The following is a 16,451-nucleotide window of genomic DNA, read 5'->3' on the forward strand; positions in this document are numbered from 1 at the left end:
GCAGGCGAGGGGCTACATGTTGGGCTGCATCTCAAGTTCACAGGTCCCACTATTAAGCCACAATACCGGCAAGAGTGGGCCCCCCCCCCTTCCAGCAACTTTTACTTCTGAAAAGCCCTCATTAGCAATGCATACCTTAGCTAAGCACCACACTACCTCCAACAAAGCACAATCACTGCCTGCATGACACTCCGCTGCCACTTCTCTGGGTTACATGCTGCCCAACCCCCCCTGCACGACCCTGTGTCCACAGCGCACACCAAATTGTCCCTGCACAGCCTTCAGCTGCCCTCATGCCACGCCACACTCATGTCTATTTATAAGTGCGTCTGCCACAGGAAAAGCAGGCACACACTGCAGAGGGTTGGCACGGCTAGGCAGCGACCCTCTTTAAAAGGGGCGGGGCGGTAGCCCACAATGCTGTACAGAAGCAATGAGAAATATAATCCTGTGCCACCGCCATCAGGAGCTGCACACGTGGGCATAGCAATGGGGAACCTATGTGCCACACACTATTCATTCTGTCAAGGTGTCTGCATGCCCCAGTCAGACCGCGGTTTTTAATTCATAGACACAGGCAGGTACAACTCCCTATTGTGAAGTCCCTGTGGACCCACAGCATGGGTGGGTGCCAGGAAGCCACCGGCGGTACATAAAAATATCCCATTGCATTGCCCAACACAGCTGAGGTAGTAATGTCGTGCGTAATACAGGTGGGCTTCGGCCCACACTGCATGCCCCAGTCTGACTGGGGTTCTTTAGAAGTGGAAACAGATGCATTTATAATTCCCTGTGGACCCACAGCATGGGTGGGTGCCAGGAAGCCACCGGCGGTACATAAAAATATCCCATTGCATTGCCCAACACAGCGGATGTAACGTCAGCTGTAATGCAGGTGGGCTAAAAATTAATTTGATTACACTGTAGGCGAGGGCCCACAAAAATTGCTGTATCAACAGTACTAATGTACATCCAAAAAATTGGCCATGGCCAACCAAGAGGGCAGGTGAAACCCATTAATCGCTTTGGTTAATGTGGCTTAAGTGGTAACTAGGCCTGGAGGCAGCCCAGTTGAACGAAAAATTGGTTCAAGTTAAAGTTTCAACGCTTTTAAGAGCATTGAAACGTATAAAAATTGTTTAGAAAAATTATATGAGTGAGCCTTGTGGCCCTAAGAAAAATTGCCCATTCAGCGTGATTACCTGAGGTTTCAGGAGGAGGAGCAGGAGGAGGAGGAGGAATATTAGACACAGATTGATGAAGCAGAAATGTCCCCGTTTTGGATGGTGAGAGAGAACGATGCTTCCATCCGAGGGTGCAGCCTATGTATTGTTTAGGTATCGCTGCTGTCCGCTGGTGGAGAAGAGAAGTCTGGGGAAATCCAGGCTTTGTTCATCTTGATGAGTGTAAGCCTGTCGGCACTGTCGGTTGACAGGCGGGTACGCTTATCCGTGATGATTCCCCCAGCCACACTAAACACCCTCTCTGACAAGACGCTAGCCGCAGGACAAGCAAGCACCTCCAGGGCATACAGCGCGAGTTCAGGCCACATGTCCAGCTTCGACACCCAGTAGTTGTAGGTGGCAGAGGCGTCACGGAGGACGGTGCTGCAATCGGCTACGTACTCCCTCACCATCCTTTTACAGTGCTCCCGCCAACTCAGCCTTGACTGGGGACCGGTGACACAGTCTTGATGGGGAGCCATAAAGCTAGCAAAGGCCTTGGAGAATGTTCCCCTGCCTGTGCTGTACATGCTGCCTGATCTCCGCGCCTCCCCTGCTACCTGGCCCTCGGAACTGCGCCTTCTGCCACTAGCGCTGTCGGATGGGAAGTTTACCATCAGTTTGTCCACCAGCGCCCTGTGGTATAGCATCATTCTCGAACCCCTTTCCTCTTCGGGAATGAGAGTGCAAAGGCTCTCCTTATACCGTGGATCGAGCAGTGTGTACACCCAGTAATCCGTAGTGGCCAGAATGCGTGTAACGCGAGGGTCACGAGAAAGGCATCCTAACATGAAGTCAGCCATGTGTGCCAGGGTATCTGTACGCAACACATGGCTGTCTTCACTAGGAAGATCACTTTCAGGATCCTCCTCCTCCTCCTCCTCCTCCTCCTCCTCAGGCCATACACGCTGAAAGGATGACAGGCAAGCAGCATGGGTACTGTCAGCAGTGGGCCAAGCTGTCTCTTCCCCCTCCTCCTCATCCTCCTCATGCTCCTCCTCCTCCTCCTGAACACGCTGAGATATAGACAGGAGGGTGCTCTGACTATCCAGCGACATACTGTCTTCCCCCGGCTCTGTTTCCGAGCGCAAAGCGTCTGCCTTTATGCTTTGCAGGGAACTTCTCAAGATGCATAGCAGAGGAATGGTGACGCTAATGATTGCAGCATCGCCGCTCACCATCTGGGTAGACTCCTCAAACTTTCCAAGGACCTGGCAGATGGCTGCCAACCAGGCCCACTCTTCTGTAAATAATTGAGGAGGCTGACTCCCACTGCGCCGCCCATGTTGGAGTTGGTATTCCACTATAGCTCTACGCTGCTCATAGAGTCTGGCCAACATGTGGAGCGTAGAGTTCCACTGTGTGGGCACGTCGCACAGCAGTCGGTGCACTGGCAGATTAAACCGATGTTGCAGGGTCCGCAGGGTGGCAGCGTGCGTGTGTGATTTGCGGAAATGTGCGCAGAGCCGGCGCACCTTTCCGAGCAGGTATGACAAGTGGGGGTAGCTTTTCAGAAAGCGCTGAACCACCAAATTAAAGACATGGGCCAGGCATGGCACGTGCGTGAGGCTGCCGAGCTGCAGAGCCGCCACCAGCTTACGGCCGTTGTCACACATGACCATGCCCGGTTGGAGGCTCAGCGGCGCAAGCCAGCGGTCGGTCTGCTCTGTCAGACCCTGCAGCAGTTCGTGGGCCGTGTGCCTCTTCTCTCCTAAGCTGAGTAGTTTCAGCACGGCCTGTTGACGCTTGCCCACCGCTGTGCTGCCACGCCGCATGACACCGACTGCTGGCGACGTGCTGCTGCTGACACATCTTGATTGCGAGACAGAGGTTGCGGAGGAGGAGGAGGAGGAGGGTGGTTTAGTGGAGGAAGCATACACCCCCGCAGATACCACCACCGAGCTGGGGCCCGCAATTCGGGGGGTGGGTAGGATGTGAACGGTCCCAGGCTCTGACTCTGTCCCAGCCTGCACTAAATTCACCCAATGTGCCGTCAGGGAGATATAGTGGCCCTGCCCGCCTGTGCTTGTCCACGTGTCTGTTGTTAAGTGGACCTTGGCAGTAACCGCGTTGGTGAGGGCGCGTACAATGTTGCGGAAGACGTGGTCGTGCAGGCCTGGGACGGCACATCGGGAAAAGTAGTGGCGACTGGGAACTGAGCCTCCGTTTCCACAAGCCTATACGGCAGCATCTCTAGGCTGATCAATTTTGCAATGTGCACGTTTAACGCTTGAGCGTGCGTGCGCGTGGCGTCGTACTTGCGCCTGCGCTCAAACTGTGGCGCTAGCGACGTCTGGACGCTACGCTGAGAGACATTGCTGGATGGGGCCGAGGACAGCGGAGGTGAGGGTGTGGGTGCAGGCCAGGAGACGGTAGTGCCTGTGTCCTCAGAGGGGGGTTGGATCTCAGTGGCAGGTTGGGGCACAGGGGGAGAGGCAGTGGTGCAAACCGGAGGCGGTGAACGGGCATCGTCCCACCTTGTGGGGTGCTTGGCCAACATATGCCTGCGCATGCTGTTGGTGGTGCCTCCCCAGCTGATCTTGGCACGACAAAGGTTGCACACCACTGTTCATCGGTTCAGGAGTCTCTGTGAAAAACTGCCACACCGTAGAGCACCTTGACCTCTGCAGGGTGGCATGGCGCGAGGGGGTGCTTTGGGAAACAGTTGGTGGATTATTCGGTCTGGCCCTGCCTCTACCCCTGGCCACCGCACTGGCTCGGCCTGTGCCCACACCCTGACTTGGGCCTCCGCGTCCTCGCCCGTGTCCACATCCTATAGGCCTACCCCTACCACTCAGCATGGTGTATTACCAGTGATTTGATTTCCCAGGCAGGAAAGAAATTGGCGCAAGCCTGCTGTTAAACGTAGCTGGCTGCGTATGTTTTTTGTTAACGTTCTGCACCCACCACACACGTACCCAGAACGCTGAGGACTGACAGAGGCAGGGCACATAGAATTTTTCCCTTTTTTTTAAAAGAAAAGGCCCACTGACTATATTCAATCAGATAAGAAATCTGTTCCACAGAAATGCAGTTATATGAAGTGCAGCAGAGCGGTGATTTTTCCCAGGAAGGCAGGAAATAAATTGGCGCAAGCCTGCTGTTAAACGTAGCTGGCTGCGTATGAATTTTTTACTATCTCCAGCCACCACACACGTACACAGAACGCTGAGGACTGACAGAGGCAGGGCACATAGAATTTTTCCCTTTTTTTAAAAAAGAAAAGGCCCACTGACTATATTCAATCAATAATATATGTCTTCTGGCCCTGCCTACACAATTCTGTCCCTGTAGTATTACTGCAGGGCGCAATGCTCTGCACAGCCGATTTTGAAAAAAAAAAAAATGCAACACTGCTAACAGCAGCCTGCACAGTTCTGCACACGGTTAAATGTGGCCCTAAGAAGGACCGTTGGGGTTCTTGAAGCCTACACTCACTCCTAACACTCTCCCTGCCTAACCACCACTTCTGTCCCTGGACTATTACTGCAGGGCGCAATGCTCTGCAGACAGCCAATTTTGAAAAAAAAAAATTGTGCAACACTGCTAACAGCACCCTCCACAGTACTGCACACAGATAGATGTGGCCCTGAGAAGGACCGTTGGGGTTCTTGAAGCCTACACTCACTCCTAACACTCTCCCTGCAGCAGCACCAGCAGCAGCACTTTCCCTCAGCTAACTCAGTCACAAGACATCTGAGGCGAGCCGCGGGAGGGGCCGACTTTTATACTCGGGTGACATCTGATCGCCCCAGCCACTCACAGCAGGGGGGTGATATAGGGCTTGAACGTCACAGGGGGAAGTTGTAATGCCTTCCCTGTCTTTCAATTGGCCAGAAAAGCGCGCTAACGTCACAGAGAGGAAACTGAAAGTAACCGGAACATCGCGTGGTACTCGTTACGAGTAACGAGCATCCCGAACACCCTAATATTCGCACGAATATCAAGCTCGGACGAGTACGTTCGCTCATCTCTAGTATACATAAATCTGATTACACTAGTTATGATCCTTACTCTGTAATTTAATATTGAAAAGAATAAAGAGAAATAGTTAGTCTCTAATGGTTCTGTTCTATATAGCTCAACGCGTTTCGTCGCTTCCGCGAATCATCAGGAGCAATCTTGCCGTGCACATAGAACCAGATCAAGAGAACCAGAGGATCAAACACTCTATTATAAGTACATTAATCCAGTATGCCTTTGGATTAATTGTACAGAGTGAATAAGATCAAATAGCAAGCGTCTAACCATTCAATAAGATCTGAGTTATATACGCTGTAGGTCACTTATCAGCGTATAGCTTCTCAAAAAATACATTTTGAGTTGGTTACGCCGTAGATAACATAGATAGCGTTTACACACTCAATCTTAAGTTGGTTATGCTGTACAATTCAAAGATCATCTGTCATGGTCATTTACATTGATTACAGCTAAGGTGCACATCCGCTCGTGTTTATTTCTAGACGGAGATGGAATGCCAGAAACCAATCAAGAGCTGATTTAGAACTTAGATAACAATCTGTCTTATTCCAAGATGGTTTATTAGCCTGACTTCTCAGATACTGACCCTAAGCTCTTTTCTATTGCAAACCCTCCTTTGCATAAGGGTGTCGGTATATCACCTAAAGTCCTTATAAGAAGCTCAGGCACCAGTACTAATCACTAGTGACCCCGCTGCAGGAGGTAGTAAGCAAATTCAAAAAAACAACAAACTGAGGATCTGGCAGCAGCTCCAGCCTTAGTGGTAGGCTGGAGGCATCTGATGTGCAGTTAGCCAGGTATTCCCTTATAAAGCCCTAGTGCGACACTCCCCTCCCGTGGGTGTGTACCTGCTGACCAATCAAATGCTGTTATAATCATTCAATGGGTCTGTATATAAAAGATGCCCGATCTTTTGCATGATCCTATCCAGCCACTGTACATGGAAACTACCCAATAAGGGCATGATAACTTAGCCCCTTGTAACATCTGATCTGCCGTAATGACATTAGATGACAGTGATTTAAGCACCGTGGAACACAGTGGTTACTTCCGGGGTCACATGACTATTATCATGTGACCTCCCGCTTCATTGGTATTCTTCTGGAGTATTAAGCTAAATCAGCCATCCTTAGCTTTTTTACATGTATGAGAAAGAAAGGAAACATGCCACGCTACCAAAATTTTAAGTATGAGCCTTATAGGACAAATACTATTCGGGATCCACTTGCCGGTAGGACGCCTGTCTGGCTGGCTCCACCCACGGCTCGGTCATGTGGGGAGCTGCATCATCCCCTGATAAGTCACGTGATTGGCCGTCAGCCTGGTTACGTCAGATGTATAGGCGCGTCATTAATGGAATGTAGGAGGATGCCCGTGCATTAGTACCGCCTACTCGATACGTCATCGGATGGTCGTCTGGGTAGGATTACATAGTCTCCTCAGTGGTCACATGATCGGCCGTGTTAGCCGTCTTATCAGGTATACACGCGCATCATTATACATAAAAGGAGTGATCAATGCTTTAGCGCCGCCTACTAACTAAGTCACCATATGAATTCTTGCGGTTTGTCTGTCGCTTATGTTAAAATAAAGGATTAATTTTAGACTATTATTGTGCTTGATGATTATTTAAAAGAAATTAATCTTGGTTTTAAATTTGCGATATACCGTCTTCTTGTGGTGACACATAGCAGGGCGCTCTACAGTATATTGTTGTCAAGATCGTGCCTATTCTTAATCAAAAGAACCAGACACTTCTTGCCTTATACCACCGATTCAGTTGTATCAGTCTATGATCATGGAGATACCGTATGTTTGAAGGTAAGTATCTCCCCCAAGTGCATGATTGCAGATTGTGGTATAGCTTTTGATTTCTTAGTAATCTCAAATATTGCATATATGATTAACTCCTTATGTATCTAAGATATGTGCCCAGAAAAACTGGGTAAGGTGGTTTCTTGGTCCATGTAACGGGGGGGGGTTGGTTCTATAGAGAGTGTCTAATGGACATATATAGGAAAGTTTATCGTCAAACACTATTTCAAAATTGGATGATGCTTATATTGATTCACCCGTTAGTCCTGAACTTGTTTTTATAGTTAAATTGGTCACTGTTTCTGGATGAAAGAACAGAAGGCTAGTACCTCATTTAGACCTCTAGGTTTCCTTTCTTTCTCATACAATCTATCCTATAGGTCCATTCTGCCTCTTTCTGAAGTAATCGCTTATCAAGGTTTCCTCTTCGGCCATGTGATTGAATTGATTCAATAGCCTGAAATTTTAGTTGATTAATATCTCCTTCATGGTGTTGGTGCATGTGGTTGGCCAGAGGGGTCTTCTCACCTCGCCTGATGTTACCCACGTGTCCTTGAATGCGCCGTCGCAATTGTTGGGTTGTCTTGCCCACATAATTTAGTGGGCAAGTACAAGTTGCGAGATATACTAAGTGGCTCGATTTGCAATTGAAAAATTCTTTGATTTTGAATTTTTGACCGGTGGATACACTTTGAAAATCCACCCCCTTCTGAATCATTTCGCACACTGAACAACTTCCACATGGAAAAGTTCCGTTTGGAATGTTCGCCCCTAACCATGTCTTAGGTCCCGTATCTGGTGGTAAGTGGCTCTTAATGAGCCTATCCTTTAGATTCCTCCCCCTACGAAATGTGAGGCTTGGTGTTTCCGGAAGGATGTCTCTTAAGTCTGGATCATCTTTCAGAATATGCCAGTGTTTACTTAGCAGTTTTCGCATCATTGGGACCCCTTCATCGAAGGTTCCAATGATCCTGATACTGTCATCCGTTTTTTTTTGGTCGTGATAACAGTAGTTCTTCCCTTTTAGTTGGGGCTACTGCCTGATAAGCTTCATTGATAATGTCAGGGGGATAGCCCCGATCGTGGAATCTTTTTTTAAGTTTACGGGACTCAACCGTGAAATCATCTTCCGAGGAGCAGTTTCTCCTAATCCGGAGAAACTGCCCCTTCGGTATTCCTTTCTTTAGTGTGAAGGGGTGTGCACTCTGCCAGGATAAGAGGCTGTTCGTCGCCGTCTCCTTCTTGTGGAGGGTAGATTTAAGGGTCCCCTCTTCTGTTTTTGAGATTTTTATGTCCAGAAATGCAATAGTCTCAACTTGTATTTCAGAAGTTATACGCAAATTGACATCATTGTGGTTCAGGGCTCTAACGAATTCATTAAATGTCTCTGTTGTTCCATTCCATAATACTAGAATGTCGTCAATGAATCTCACCCAGAGGAGAATCTGACTCGTCCAGAGATCATTAGATTCTACGAAGACGCATTTATCCTCCCACCAGCCCAGGAGCAAGTTGGCATATGATGGGGCGCATGGGCTCCCCATCGCGGTGGCCCTGAGCTGGTGGAGAAATCTGCCAATAAACACAAAATAATTGTGTGTTAATGCGAACTTCAGAAGGTGATGAACAAAATGATTGTGTCGGGAGAAGTCATTCCCTCTCTGTTGGAGAAAGGCTTTCGATTCCCTGGAATGGAGTTTCCTGGAGGCCTGCTTAACCCGTTTCAGATTTGGCCCCAAATTTAAAAATGGATCAACACAATATACAAGTCCCCGAAAGCCAACGTAGTAGTAAATGGCGTTCCCTCAGCCGAATTCCCACTTTCAAAAGGTACTCGCTAAGGATGCTCCTTATCCCCAGCTCTGTTTGCTATAGCCATAGAAGCCTTAGCGATCCGTTTGAGATCCTCCACTAATGTCTGGGGCATCAAATGGGGAACACTTGAAAGTAAGGTAGGCCTATACGCAGATGACACTATACTTTTCCTGTCAGACCCTGATATTTCTTTCTCCAGAGCTATGAACCATATAGATAATTTCTCCTAACTCTCCGGATTACACGTAAATTGGACCAAATCCACAATCCTTTACACGGAACTCAACCCCAAAAACGACCCTTGGGTATCTAGATATGATCTGGCCGTAGTCACTAAGTTTAAATATTTAGGAATAATTATGTCTAGGGACTATCACAATGCCATAGACGACAATATTGTACCCCTACAGGAAAACCTTAGACATAAATTCAGGAAATGGACTAAACTACCTATATCAGTGGCAGGCCGTATAAATTTGGTTAAAATGGTAATTCAACCTAAATGCTTATATATTCTACAACACATGCCACTTCAGGTCCCAAAACGTTTCTTCTAATCCCTCAATTCACTCATCACATCATTTATATGGAACTCCACCCGATCCGAACTGAGCCTTTCGTCACTGCAAAGGCCAAAAGACCAAGCAGGAATGGCCGTACCAGACCTCCGGCTATACTACCTAGCAGGACAGTTACGAAATATCCAGTCATGGTTCTTAAACCAGGAGATGCCCATAGCAGATCAATACTTAGCAATGCAAGTAACAGGCAATAATCTATTAAATTATTTAGAATTCCCAGATTGCACAAATTCATCAGAAATTCTACCACTACACAGATTGGCACTTAGTGTATGGAGAGAGACTAAATCACTTTAGAGATACCGAGATGTGATGCCGGACTTAACTCTTTGGGATAACCCTGGCCTAATGGCCCTACACCCCGTTCCAGACATTTCATACTGGATCAATCTCCGAGTCCTTTCAGTGGGAGACATATACACTGATGGAATGTTCCCTACGTTTACCCAGCTGCGCGAGAAGCTGCAATCCCCACATCTGCAACTATTTAGGTTCTTCCAGCTGAGACATGCGCTAAACACCCAATTTCCCCCGGCCTCGACCCAAATTTCAAAATACCCTACAATCGGGATTCTCAAGTCACAGGGCCCCAAGGGCTTAATCTCGACATTATATACACACCTACTCTCAGCTAAAATGGGCCCCAACCCACTCCCAATCTTCAACAAATGGAAACTCCACATCCCATCCCTGACACCTGAAGAATGGCAGGAAATAGAGGAATCCCATCTGTCAGTCTCCCCTGCTATAAATAATAAACTGATTCAATTATACATTATTCATCAATCATACCTGACCCCCAGCCGTCTATTTAAAATGGGAAACAACCACTCGAACTCCTGCCACAGATGCCGTCAACCAGACGCGAACTTCTGGCACCTGATGTGGGACTGCCCGCACATTAAGACCTTTTGGTCCAATGTAGTCTCTCTCACAAACCAACTTCTAATACCCCCATACAACATAAACTTAGACCCCCAAATAATCCTATTCGGTCTATTAGAAGAAGAGACATGGTCAAAATACACGTGCATATTTCTTAAAGAGGCATTATTCCTAGCCCGAAAAACAGTGGCCATGCATTGGATGGCCGCAGAACCACCATCAATTACAAAATGGATCCAACTAGTAAACGCCATAATCCCTTACGAGAAAATCATATATCAAAATAGGGGGTGCCCAGATAAACATGAAAAAATTTGGGGCCCCTGGCTAGACACACACTCTACATTACCCACTGGACCAATATAACCTTATCGAAATAATAAGACCAGCACAGACCGTTTTAGTTTAATTAGTTTTGTTTTATTTCCAATTTCAGATAATAAGTTACAATCGCTGATTACGATACCCGAGAATTTTGCATGTTTTTCTCAATAAGAAATTTACTCCCCTACTGTGGTATCCTTCAATGTACAGAACACAAATAATATGCTGAATGTTATATGATTGGCAACCTCCATCATAATCTGTACTGTACCATTTTATTTGTGTAAATAAAGCGAGTTTAAAAAAAAAAAAGATCCAGAGACAAGTAAACCAAAATCAGCAAAGATGAACTAAGAAGGAAGATAAAGACAGTTTGGTGGAACTTTCAGTATTTATATCTACTAGGCTAAAAAGTAAGGGCTGGACTAAAAATAACCACAAGAACAAGACTACATGGACAAGAAACGAGCTGAACTAGGAACAGTATACAGAAAGCAAAGAGGGTATACTAGATCTAAACGCACATAGCTTATACTATAACCAGCAACATAGTGTAGAAGCTGGGAATGTTTAAAGGGTTTGGTGGCATTGGGGGATGTGGTGGCAATGCGCTGCTGCTTCGGTCTTCTGTTTACTTCTGTGGTTGTTTACTCACATGATCACTGCAGCCAATATAAGGCCCAACGGGGATGTCCCTAGCGACATCCCATAAACCTGCTAGAGGCTTCTATATTAGAAGGCTTTGTGACAGGTTTACCGGAAGTCACCAGGTCTTCTGGCCTAGTGATGTTACCTATTAAATGCCATGGAGCTACAGAACCATAGTGATGGTCAGGCAGCACTGAGAGTTAATTGATTATATATTGTTTTGGGGACGGGAGGCCCAAAACTATTTGAAAAGAATACATTGAAAACCCCCTTAGGCCTTATTCACACAACCATATTTACGCAGGTTCAGCGTCCAAGGAGTGGCCCCAGTCTAGGAGACAATGAGGCTAGAGTAGTTCACTTGTCACAGTAGCTCTACCATCTCCCACCCCGAGCGTAACTAGGGACATGTCCAAGGGGCGAGGGCAGACTATTTTAATAGGAAAACCCACTGGTGGTTTATCTTAGTCCTTTTGTCACGGGTGACGCAACCGTTCCTTCCTCTGCGGTGAATTCCAGATGATGGAATAAAGAGTCCACGTAAGCAGAGTTGAAGTTTAAAGGCAGAAACGGAAACAGTCAGTAAAGCAGTTTACTGGTCACACAACTTGTAACAGTTCAGTAATAAGTGACATCCACCGGCAATACATTTAGTGTAGACGAACACGTGGTGTGACAGGGAGGAAACATTGGAGGACAGAGGGACTTTCACAGGCCTAGTTATCGGTGTATCTGTGTTCCCGGACACCTTTCATGAACACTCAGCAACTCTCTACCATCGCACGCTCACAGAGCAGAAACATACACTTCAGCGCTGCGTGCTGGGGACTCGCAGTTACTTGGGCTTCTCTCTCTCTCTTAATCCTCCAAGTAAGGAAGAATCGGTCCATAACACTCACAAGCTATCCTCTCAGCCTCTTCCATATTCACCCCCACACAGACTGAAGGTGTCTGTGTGAAGGCCAGCTCCTCTCCAAAACTCTTAGGAAGGACAGACATCACAAAGCCAAAGACAAAAGACCCAATCATGCACCTTGCAATCACATATATATATATATATATATATATATATATATAACAAGGTCACATGACCTACAAATAGATACTTTTCCAGACATAACCCAGACAGTAACCCATTCAGTGCTGCAAAGGTGTAATACACATCATATTCACTTACATGTAACACATAGGAAATAAACATAAGACTACATAGATCATTCAGAAACTTCCAGAACATGTGCACATCAACTTCTGTACACTACACAGCTATTTAGCCACATGAATGGTGGAGTTGGAAGGGACCCCTGGTATTATTGTATCTTGACGCCACCGGAAGCTAAGGGTGTTACAGGAGGAACGCCTCTGTCACACCCCTAGCTCCCGATTTGGCTCAATCTTGTAAGGTCTTTTCGTTTTAGTGTTGCTGCTGGCTTCCTGTCAGCCCCGCAGGTCCCCACTCCCTCTGTGTCCGCAGCTGCTGCTGAGTGCAGGAAAGGCAACAGGGGAAGTGGCTCTGGTGCCCCCGGCGCTCCCTCACTGTCTGCTGCTGGCCTCCAGCCTCCCCCTCCCTCCACCACTCACTGTGCCATTGCAGTGCTGCGGCAGCCGCCGCTGTCCCCCCTGAATCCGGCGCCACTGCTGAGTGCAGGGAGGGCCAAGGGGAAGCGGCTCTACCGCCGCTCACTCAGTCCCACCGACCACTGCACAATGCAGGCAGGTGGCCGGGGAAGCCAGTGTGCCGCCCCTCCCTCACTGTCTGGGTACGCAGCGCACTCCAGCGCCGGCTATGGTGCTGTTTGTGAGTGCCAGGACCTGATGGGGGAATGGCCAGCCTGTCAAGAAGACTGTGTCTTGTCGCCACCCACAATTCCAGTGGCGACAAGATCCAAGAATAACGGGACCCCCAGGGACATCGGGTCCGACCCTCTGCTCAGTGCAGAATCACTAAATCATCCCAGATAGATGTCTGTCCAGCCTTTGTTTGAAGACTTCCATTGAAGGAGAACTCCCCACCTCCCGTGGCAACCTGTTCTTTCCCTACCTTTGCCGAGATACGCAGGAAGCTCCCATAGATTTTGATAGAAACTGGAAAAAAGAGAGGGAGAGGGAGTTACCCAGCATACAACACTGGGAAAAGAACGCAGCTGGCCCGATTTAACGGTTATTGGCCATTCTGAGCATTTTACAGTGATGTTTTTCATAGATTCTGCCGATACTCAGCAGCGACCCGCGTGAATGGCTGAAAATACACGGCTAAGGTTTGGGACTCGGTTGTGGCAATTCTTCATTCATGTGGTTTATACGGTGCTTGTGGGCGAACGTAAGAACGCATACGGTCGTGTGAAGCTAACCAATCAGGTACTCCTCTCCAAACTGCCGCAGTGTGGTCCGCTGACTGAAGCGATGAAACCTTCTCACTGCTCGTTTCCAATGTATATTTTTAGTTTTAATTGAAGCCGTTTCATAAAGGTGTCGGCAGGAAATCTCCAATCATCCAGAGACATTACCAAGTAGCCGTGTCGTTTGAAGTCGGCGCGGTTTCCTCTCCGTTTGTCCGCTTCTTTTCTGTAATAATGATCCAAATAAAAATGAATGTGCTCGTTAAATGTCAGCCGCTTATTGCGGTGAGGCTGGTCAAACAGAAGCTGTGATGTGGGATGAAGGGAGAACCTGCTCTGCTGCAGACCTCCTGTGTAATAACAAGTGGGATTAGCCATCTATTGACGCTGCCTCAGGCCATGGAAGGCATGAGACGTGGCTTCTGTCTTATCTCCTGAAAGCGCAGCTGCCCGCGCGCCGTCCTTGTAGCCGCAGGCCGCTTGTTGAGGGCCTTGGTCTTTGTACAGAGACTCTGATAAGAGATGGGATGTGACAGCTCCTGCGGACGGCACGGCGCCGGCTGATGCCGCCTTACATGGCTAATGAGTTACCTCTAGGGGGCGAGCGCCTTTATCCCGTCTGACTAAGGGGGATCTGTATGTATTAGTAGTTGTCAACCATTCATAGAAACTGCATAAATAATGCCTGCAGTCTTAGAGGTTTATGCAACCTCTTAAGGAAGCGCTTCCAGATGACTCGGTCATGGTTTTTAATGGAATCCAATAAATTGTGAAGTTTTAAAAAAATCTTACAAATGGCTTCACTCCTCAATTACTGCATCAGCCAACGTTCTTCAGTTGTATCACAGGACCAGCCTGTGCCCATCCAAGTCCTAGAGTCTCTGTGGAGCAGATGGCTTTCTCTATACATGTCTATGGAATGCGTAGACTGACCTCCGGGCCCCAGGGAGGCGGCTCCTTTATTCGGGGAGTCCGGGTACCGTCACACGGAAAGCCTGCAGCAAGAACCGCACCCCATCCACAATGGCCAAATCAGTACCTAAATAATGTGGATTTGGCCGCTTATCGAATTGCAGATCTGCTGTGGGATTTGGCCCTTGTACTTCAAGGCTTTATTCACATGGGCATTGCGCATGAGCAAGAGAAAGCTGCGGCTAAATATCGCACCTTCTCACCCATTCACACAGCCGGATCACTTCCCCCCTCCCTCCCTTTGCCAGCTGATCGTGGCAATAAAAGCGCCCATAGAAGCCTATGGGAGCTGCCAGCAAAGGGAGGGAGAGGGAGGGTGTGGGACTGTGGCAGCGCTAGCCGCTGCTCAAGTCCCTCCCCTTGTTGGCAGCTCTCATAGGCTTCTATGGGAGCTGCCGGCTGATTGCGCCTAAAAGATAGAGCAAGACCTGTCTTTGCTGGGTGCAACAATTCGGCGGCTAAACATTGCCCATCTGAACGAAAGAATTGGAATCCAACGCTTCAGACGGCCGTGATCTTTGGCCGATGTTTTCTCGCAGCAGAATAGTTGTGTGAAAAAGGCCTAAATCTGCAGCTGATCGCTGGCTTTTGCATCTGCAGCATTTCAAAAAATGCTGTGATTTTCGTGGTGGAAATTTTTGGACCTTGTGAAGGCGATTTTTGAAATTCCATCCTCGTGGCTTCTGCGTAATTTCCACAGCGATTCCACCACGACCAGCATTTCTGGCCCCTGTGAGGGCGGTTTAGAGTGTTTCAGCCGTATCACGCGGCCGCGAAGAAACGGAGGCTGATAATTCAAAAAGAAACTGGTAGGTTTTGACCGGTACAAGTGACTAGATGTCCGTTAACATGGAGGTAAACCTTCCTCTGGCAGTGTCCCTTTAGGCTAATGTCACATGGATGAGTGCGACATTGGCCTGATATCGAGCTCACCAACATACAGTTTTTCTGCAAGGCATTTTTTGTGTCAAACAGCTTGCATCACTTTGGGGAAGTGGCGATCCTCCGTCGTGGCTGAAGCTGCATCGACATGTCTTATCATTGGGAAACCTCGCATTGCACTTGTGCGCTCCTCACACCTTCTGTGATGCTTTTTCTGGCCCTATTGAAAACAATAGGCAATGCTTTCCAAGGGAACGCCCAAACATAGGACATGCCACCATAAAAAAAAAAAAATCTCACCTGATTTTTTTGGCCAAGTGAAAGTGGCCTAAAGTGGTTTCCAACTTGCTGATTGGTCGGGCCTGACCTCCTGGACACCAATCACTAGAAAGCACTGCAATGCCAGTAATATAATGTCATCTTATTTCATCATGGCACAACACATGTAGGTTCACTTGACACAAGTTGTAAAGATGGTGGGGGTCCTGATCAGCAATGACCAATTCGAGCCATTTATAAGCCGTGACTTCGGTAAGTTTTACTAATAACCCAGATTTTATAAGGCATTTCTAAAGTAAAATCACTATATTTAACTTGTAGGCTCACTCATCTGTGGAGAGGGCTGGACTGATCAGTGGGGTGAGGATGAAGAAGATTCAATCGGATGAGAACTTTGTAGCCCGTGGAGAGGCCCTCAAGAGAGCTTTAGAGGCCGACAAGGCAGAAGGTCTGCTCCCCGTGTTTGTAAGTGTATTCACGCTCACACACTCTTCATAGACACAATTCTCAGCAGAATGGACCAGTAACTTTCTACACATCAGCTTTCTAGTCAGTCAGTTTGTCCAATGTGTCCAGTGCCAGACAATCACCAATCCCATATCTATTGTAGCTCTAAGAGCAACAACCACTCAGTCACAAAGTGGTAGCCCACATGTTATCCGATAGTCCGGTACGGCACTTGTGCTGATGCTACAGTACTTCCGGGA

The 16,451-nt window shown here is 47.8% G+C and overlaps 1 protein-coding gene across 5 annotated transcripts in view; it reads left to right on the forward strand.

Annotated features, from left to right (window-relative positions):
• The window catches only part of DDC (dopa decarboxylase), a 152,641-nt gene that overhangs the window by 74,560 nt on the left and 61,630 nt on the right, over window positions 1-16,451 (forward strand). For all 5 annotated transcript variants that reach the window (XM_066585026.1, XM_066585025.1, XM_066585028.1 and 2 more), the window contains one exon: window positions 16,066-16,209. In XM_066585026.1, coding sequence (XP_066441123.1) covers window positions 16,066-16,209 — 144 coding nt within the window. The remainder of the gene's footprint in view (window positions 1-16,065; window positions 16,210-16,451) is intronic.

This window comes from Eleutherodactylus coqui, chromosome 12, assembly GCF_035609145.1.
Source record: "Eleutherodactylus coqui strain aEleCoq1 chromosome 12, aEleCoq1.hap1, whole genome shotgun sequence".
Taxonomy (NCBI): domain Eukaryota; kingdom Metazoa; phylum Chordata; class Amphibia; order Anura; family Eleutherodactylidae; genus Eleutherodactylus; species Eleutherodactylus coqui.